Source organism: Capricornis sumatraensis, chromosome 5 (assembly GCF_032405125.1).
Source record: "Capricornis sumatraensis isolate serow.1 chromosome 5, serow.2, whole genome shotgun sequence".
Classification (NCBI taxonomy): Eukaryota; Metazoa; Chordata; class Mammalia; order Artiodactyla; family Bovidae; genus Capricornis; species Capricornis sumatraensis.
Window position 1 is genome coordinate 82,597,582 of NC_091073.1, and position 7,634 is coordinate 82,605,215.

At 43.6% G+C, this 7,634-nt stretch overlaps 1 protein-coding gene across 1 annotated transcript in view; it reads right to left on the bottom strand.

Moving 5' to 3' along the window:
• The window catches only part of HECW1 (HECT, C2 and WW domain containing E3 ubiquitin protein ligase 1), a 257,418-nt gene extending 250,395 nt beyond the window's left edge, over positions 1–7,023 (bottom strand). Inside the window, exon 1 of the mRNA XM_068972905.1 lies at positions 6,702–7,023. Within this exon, the coding sequence (XP_068829006.1) occupies positions 6,702–6,990 (289 nt within the window). The 5' untranslated portion in view covers positions 6,991–7,023. The remainder of the gene's footprint in view (positions 1–6,701) is intronic.
• Positions 7,024–7,634: the final 611 nt, after the last annotated feature.

Below are 7,634 nucleotides of genomic sequence, written 5' to 3' on the forward strand. Positions count from 1 at the left end.
CAATGCATGAAAGTGCAAAGTGAAAGTGAAGTCGCTCAGTCGTGCCCGACTCTTCACGACCCCATGGACCGCAGACCCCCAGGCTCCTCCATCTGTGGGATTTTCCAGGCAAGAGTACTGGGGTCACCGTAAGAGCACTAAAAATGCATAACTTCAAAATCAGCAGATCTAATGGGAAGAAGAATCAAAGAAACGGAAAATACAATAAAGTACCTAAAGAAAGATGGGAAAAATAAGTCCGAATAGAACAGTAAGTGTAATAAATGTAAATACGCTATTCTAGCAACTTAAAGGTCAAGAGACCTTGAGTTCAGAATAAAAAAGCACACAGAAAGAGCTACACTTAAAAAAAAGTTAAAGATTGCAAATAAAGAAAAGAAAAAGACAGATCAAAGAAATATGAAGCAGAAGAAAACTGAGAGACTAGCAGCCTTAAATAATTAAAAAAAAAAAAAAAGCAAAATTCAAGACAAGGAATAGCACAGTGGACAGAGGCAGATCTGTAACAATAACCTATAAGAAATTGTAGAGGAAATAGATGTAAACATCATGAAAATCCATGCACTTAGTAATCAGCATTAAATCTGCAAAGTATAAAACTTACAGAAGCAAAGGCAGAGATACAGGAGTCAAAATTAAAATGAAAAATTTTTGTTACCAATATTGACATACTCCACTCAAAATATGGAAGAGAGAAAATAAAATATACAATAGGTAATTGAATTTATGTGCATGTGTGCTTACTTGCTCAGTTGTGTCTGACTTTTTGCGACCCTGTTGACTATAGCACACCCAGCTCCTCTGTCCATGGAATTTTCCAGGCAACTATACTAGAGCAAGTTGCCATTTCCTATCCTAGGGGATCTTCCTAATCCAGGAGTCAAACCCACGTCTCTTGCGTCTCCTGCATTAGCAGGTGTTTTCTTCACCAACATGCTACCTGGGAAGCCCAAGTGAATTCATGTAACTGAAGTTAAATATACACATGTACACATGGGAGAGAGGAAGAATCCTTGCTTGGTGAGGTACCCTATGAACTGAAACATGTATGTAGAAGTATTGTGTCCTTGTTTTACGGTATTTATAAATATTGAGCATGGATAGGTCACAGAAACAGCCCTCAAAAATTAGAAAACAAATCAGTTAGATCCAGGCCATAATCTCTAACCTCTCACAGATAAAGCAACCAAAAGGTATGGAAGAGAATATATGTCCTCAGGTACCCGTCTATGGAGATGCTTCAAACATGCCACTTTAGGAAATTTTTAATCTTAATTGCACTCTGAGTTCAGTCAGTTCAGTTCTGTCACTCAGTCATGTCCAACTCTTTGCGACACCATAGACTACATGCAGCAAGCCAGGCTTTCCTGTCCATCACCAACTCCTGGAGCTTGCTCAGACTCATGTCCATCGAGTTGGTGATGCCATCCATCCGTCTCATCCTCTGTCGTCCCCTTCTCCTGCCTTCAATCTGAGTTATCATCTCTTAATTTGTTGAAATGTAAATGCATGAATATACTTTAGTTTCATCATGATTTAAAGTGTTGAGCAGATTCTAGCATGGTATAAGGATAGCATGGTATATAACATGATATAATAACGATATGATTTATTAAAATGCTAAGTTAATAAGATCACTCAGTTGTGTCCAACTCTTTGCGACCCCATGGACTGTAGTCTACCAGGCTCCTCTGTCCACAAAATTCTCCAGGCGAGAATACTGGAGTGGATAGCCATTCCCTTCTCTGGGGGATCTTCCCGACTCAGGGATCAAACCCAGGTTTCCTGCATTGCAGGCAGATTCTTTACCATCTGAGCCACCAGGGAAGCCTCAAGTTAATAAGAAGGTTAGTTTTGCAAATTATAAGCATATTATGCCTACTTTACCTATTCAATTATATTTTCATAATGGTAATTGCATACTTATTTCATATTTCAGCAGTTTTAATAAGGGTTCCTTCCAACAGAGTCAAAGGAATGGCTATTTTTAGAAATTGATCATCCTAAAGAGGGTTTTAAGATATTCAACTTTTTAACATATTGGGATGTAAAATGAAGAGGTGGAAAATACTTGAACTGATCCACTCTAATTAACTTAGCATTCTAATGGTTAGAGGTTTTTACAGTATCCTTCAGTTGATGTATCCTAATCCAAATATATACTACTGTTTTCTCAGTGGGAGGAAGCCATGGGCATTGTTCAATCTTTAACCCTAAGTATAGGACTCACAAACAATTAGCTTTCACTTGTCAAAGTTATTACTGAATGAATGATTGTGAAACTATTTCCTGGGAATAGTGATTAAAACTGTATCTGCTTCTATGACCAAATCATAAGCTTCTACCCATTTAATGACAATGAAAGTCTCTTTCCAGGTTCTTCTGGGTTTGGTAAGACATTTTTACATTCTATAATGTACAACTGAAACAACTGAGCACGTGTTTAACAACCATGGCTAGGCTCAACGAATGCTGGGAATTAGAGTAATTTGCCATGATGCATCCAGAGACTAGAGCTACCTGACAAGTTAAATCAAGATGCAATTTAATGATCAACAGGCAGTAAGTGCACAATATCTCATCAATTCCATTCAATGGTCCTGAGAACAAAGTTATGTTTTTTCTCCATAGCCAGGTCAAGATGACATTGAAACTCCGTATCTTTCCCCATTCTGTGTCATAGGGGAGAGAATCCTTCATTACACTCTTGAGTTCAGGAACTACCCCATAAATGCAGGCAACCAAATGTGATTTCATGGTGAAAGTAAGAGTAATGCTTCTATTATTGTGCTATGGTTGGCCTCCTGGCTAAAGACAGCATTGATGACTTGGTGACAGCATCAGTGAGCAGGGCCACATGTCCCCTTCCAAATCCAGATGTCTCACTTACTTTGGCAGAAGTAAAGTCACATTTGTCTGGAGAGCTCTGGAGGTCAGAGTCGAGAGCATCACAAACCGGGCCTCACAGGGACAGTTAGATTACCCAGTGATGTGGAATGGCCATAAGTGCAGTTACCCCCAAATGTCCCAAGATGTCTCCATGGTCAGCGTGGGGTCTGTCGCCAGGGTAGGCAGCTGTGTGGCCTTGGGAACCACTAACTTGGCATTTCTTCAATTGTGGAATGACAGATTAGATGAAATCACTTGATCTCTATGATTTGCTCTTTGGCAAGGCACTGTGAATCTGGCAGATGAGTTACTAAGGACTCACAAATAATGAACTTTTAAGATTCACAGATAATTTTGGATGTGGAAGTTGTTTTTGAAATGCTATGCCACTGAAAGTGTTGGCATTTTGCATTAAATCGCTTCACAGTTATATATGTGTTCTACTGTGGGAAGAACAAACTGTCAAACTGAGATTCTCAAGAGGATGCGCTGTGTTTACTTTTGTCTCAGTCGAAATGTCATGTTAACACCAGATTTTGTTCATTCATGGAGTTGCAGGACACTCGATACTGCTGACTCTCCCTTCCTCAAACACCCCCTCTCTCATCTTCTATGATGTGGTTGCCAAGTCCTTGTCCTACCTCTCTATCGAACCTCCACCTTCTTTTTGAGTTCCTCCTCTGCCTCTCTTTCTGATAGGGACCTTCTGGTGCTTTATTTCTACATACAGTCCCTGAGTGAATTCTTCCACTCTCAGGGACAACTACCCCAGGTCTACACCTCAGCCTTGATCTAGGGCTGAGCTCCAGATTCTTTCATCTCTTCCCATGGATGAAGGTTTCCACCTCTCTTCTGCCATGCTCCTACTCCAATTATTCCTTGACTTGAGAAATAAATGCCATTGACATCACTGCAGGAAGGTACAGCTGTAAAGAGCTGATTCAAAACCAGATCTGGGTTCATCCACCTTATTAGGACAGACTCGAATGTGTTCTCTTTTATAGCTGAGTAATATTCCATTGGATATCTGTACCACAAATTCTGTATCCATTCATCTGTCAATGGCTATCTAGGTTGCTTCCATGCCTGAGCTATTGTAAGTAGTGCTGTAGTGAACGTTGGGGTACATGTGTCTCTTTCAATTATGGTTTTCTCAGGGTATATATCCAGCAGTGGGATTGTTGGGTCATATAATAGTTCTAGGGCTTCTCAGATGGTGCTAGGGGTAAAGGGCCCACTTGCCAATGCAGGAGATGTAAGAGATGTGGGTTTGATCCCTGGGACAGGAAGATTTCCTGGAGAAGGGCATGGCAACCTGCTCAGTATTCTTGCCTGGAGAACAGACAGAGGAGCCTGGTGGGCTACAGTTCATAGGGTTGCAAAGAATTGGACATGACTGAAGGGACTTAGCATGCACGTATGCATGGTAGTTCTATTTCTAGTTTTTTAAGAAATCTCCATACTGTTCTCCATAGTGACTATATCAACTTATAAACAGGGGGCTCAATCCAGTGTTTTGTGACAACCTAGAGGGGTGGGATCGGAGAAGGCAATGGCACCCCACTCCAGTACTGTTGCCTGGAAGGTCCCATGGACAGAGGAGCCTGGTAGGCTGCAGTCCATGGGGTCGCTGGGAGTCGGACACAACTGAGCGACTTCACTTTCACTTTTCACTTTCAGGCATTGGAGAAGGAAATGGCAACCCACTCCAGTGTTCTTGCCTGGAGAATCCCAGGGACGAGGGAGCGTGGTGGGCTGCCGTCTATGGGGTCGCACAGAGTCGGACACGACTGAAGCGACTTAGCAGCAGCAGCAGCAGAGGGGTGGCATAGGGTGGGAGATGGGAGGGGGTTCCGGAGGGATGGGACATATGTATACCTGTGGCTGATCTGTGTTCATGTGTGGCAGAGGCCAACACAATATTGTAAAGTAACTGTCTTCCAATAACTGGATTTTGTTCTAATACTTCTCAATACTGTACAATTATAAACTTTGATAATTATTACTCAAGAGGGCTTCCCTCATAGCACAGTTGGTAAAGAATCTGCCTACAATGCAGGAGACCCAGCTTCGATTCCTGGGTCAGGAAGATCCCCTGGAGAAGGGAATGGCAACCCACTCCAGTATTCTTGCCTGGAAAATCCCATGGACAGAGGAGCCTGGAAAGCCCTGCCCATGAAGTTGCAAGTGTCAGACATGACTTAGCGACTAAACCAGTTACTCAAGAACAATAAAAAAGAAAAAGAAAATAACAGATCTGGGGGTCAACAATCTAATTGTCTAAGGTGTTAAACAAGTAACCATCATAATTAAAGTAGAGATGGGCGGAAAGGAGAATGTGGCAAAACTGAAACTGAAGGGTGCAAGCTACTCTAAAAGGAAAGGTTAATCCTTTACTACAGCTCACTAGAGCCCCATGGAAACACTTGGAAAAAAAAAAAAAAGAAAGAAAAGATCATGACATCCAGTCCCATCACTTCTGGTCAAATAGATGGGGAAACAATGGAAACAGTGACAGACTTTATTTTCTTGGGCTCCAAAATCGCTGCAGATGGTGACTGCAGCCATGAAATTAAAAGACACGTGCTCCTTGGAAGAAAAGCTATGACTAACCTAGACAGCACATTAAAAAGCAGAGACATCACTTTGCCAACAAAGGTCCATATGCAGCAGCAACCTAGACAACACATTAAAAAGCAGAGACATTACTTTGCCAACAAAGGTCCATCTAGTCAAATCTATGGTTTTTCCCATAGGCATGTATGGATTTGAGAGTTGGACCATAAAGAAAGCTGAGTGCTGAAGAATTCATGCTTTGAAATGTGGTGTTGGAGAAGACTCTTGAGAGTCCCTTGGAATGCAAGGAGATCCAACCAGTCAATCCTAAAGGAAATCAACCCTGAATATTCATTGGAAGGACTGAAGCTGAAGCTCCAGTACTTTGGCCACATGACATGAAGACCTGACTCATTGGAAAAGACCCTGACTCTCGGAAAGATTGAAGGCAGAAGGAGAAGGGGACGACAGAGGATGAGATGGTTGGATGGAATCACTGCCTCAATGGACATGAGTTTGAGCAAGCTCCAGGAGCTGGTGATGGACAGGGAAGCCTGGCATGCTGCAGTCCATGGGGCCACAAAGAGTCAGACATGACTGAGTGACTGAACTAAACTGAGTGTTGAAAACTAAGCTGAAATTACTCCACATATATGTGCATATCTTGGTTGCATATATTGTATTGCTCTGGACTTATAAACATATGGATTTAAAAACAGGGCTTCCCTAGTGGCTCAGATGGTAAAGAATCTGCCTGCAGTGCAAGAAACCTGGGTACCATCCCTGCATCAGGAAGATCCCCTGGAGAAGGAAATGGCTCTCCACTCTAGTATTCTGGCCTGGAGAATTCCATGGACAAAGGAGCCTGGCAGGTTACAGTCCATGGGGTCACAAAGCGTCAGACACGACTGAGGAAATGACACTTTCACTTTAAAATCAAGGTTTTCATATTCACTCACTCATAAGTAGAAGAGCACATGTATAGTTGCAATGGTGATGACATTTGTGTCCAGCTACATCCTGCCCTGCTATCTCCCAATTCTCTGCCACTGAATAGAAGTGGGAAGTGATGCCTTCATGTGCGGTCTTCTTGGCATACAACACATTCAGTTGTGACTCGTGCACTTTAATGAAATGATCCCATTTACTGAAACAGTAAGGCATCCTTTAAAGTGAAATATGCACTACATGCTTGTTGAACGCCTGAGCCACCGTGCTCCGACCATTACTTCTGCACTGAGCACTGCTCTACTCACCAATGAGGTACATGCCGATCCAGTCGCCAGCATCCACTTCCTCCTTGATGTCCCAGTGGATCACCAGGTCCTGCGAGTGCCCTATGGAGTAGTAGGAGCTGCTGACCATGAGTGTGGAGCGGCTGTCCGAGGTGACCAGGTCAGTGTCGCTGGTGGAGCGGGGGATGGTGCCGGCACCATGGGGGCCAGTCCTGATGGCCACACTGTGGTACTGGCCTGGATTGTAGCTGTGGCGGAGCGGCTCCTTGCACCGGCGTCGATTCTGGGAGTTTCTAGATGGAGACGCCATGGCGGCCAGGCCTAAGAACCTGTTCTGGTACAGATTCTGTGGGGGCAAACAGACAGTCAGCAGGGGCGGGAGATGCTGGCTCCACAGTCAGTCATCGTCTTAACAGGGAAGGGAGGCTGGGTTGGGGGAAGCCAGCAGGGAGAGGGCAGCCCTTTTAGGAAGATTTGAAATAGACACAGAGCATTTTTTGGGGGGCCAAAGTAGTAGCTCTGGGTTCAGGTGGGGAAGGCAAGAACGAAATACACACTCACCAAGGGGCCATGCCTTTCCTTGCTCTGCTGGGGTCTCTGCCTCCCTCAGGTCCCTCCAGCCTGCTTGGTATCAGAAGGCCAGGAATGTCTACAGAATGACCCTGCAGTGTGACCTCCCCCAAAGTGCCATCTCTTGAGTTCTCTGGCTAAATTCAATTGGATCCAATTTTACCCTTCTCTACAGTAAATGATGGTATTATCACGGCACATTTTAGTGATCTCTGTGGCATTTGAGACCCTACACACAACCCAGAATCGGAGGCTGTCTCTGCTGGAGGAGGCAGTCACTGTCTTTCATTTACAACCCTCATTCTACAGCAGGTCACTGTACCACCTGAAATGCCTATTAAGGATCTCAGATATCCTAGTAATCTTCAAACACTGCAGTTTTCA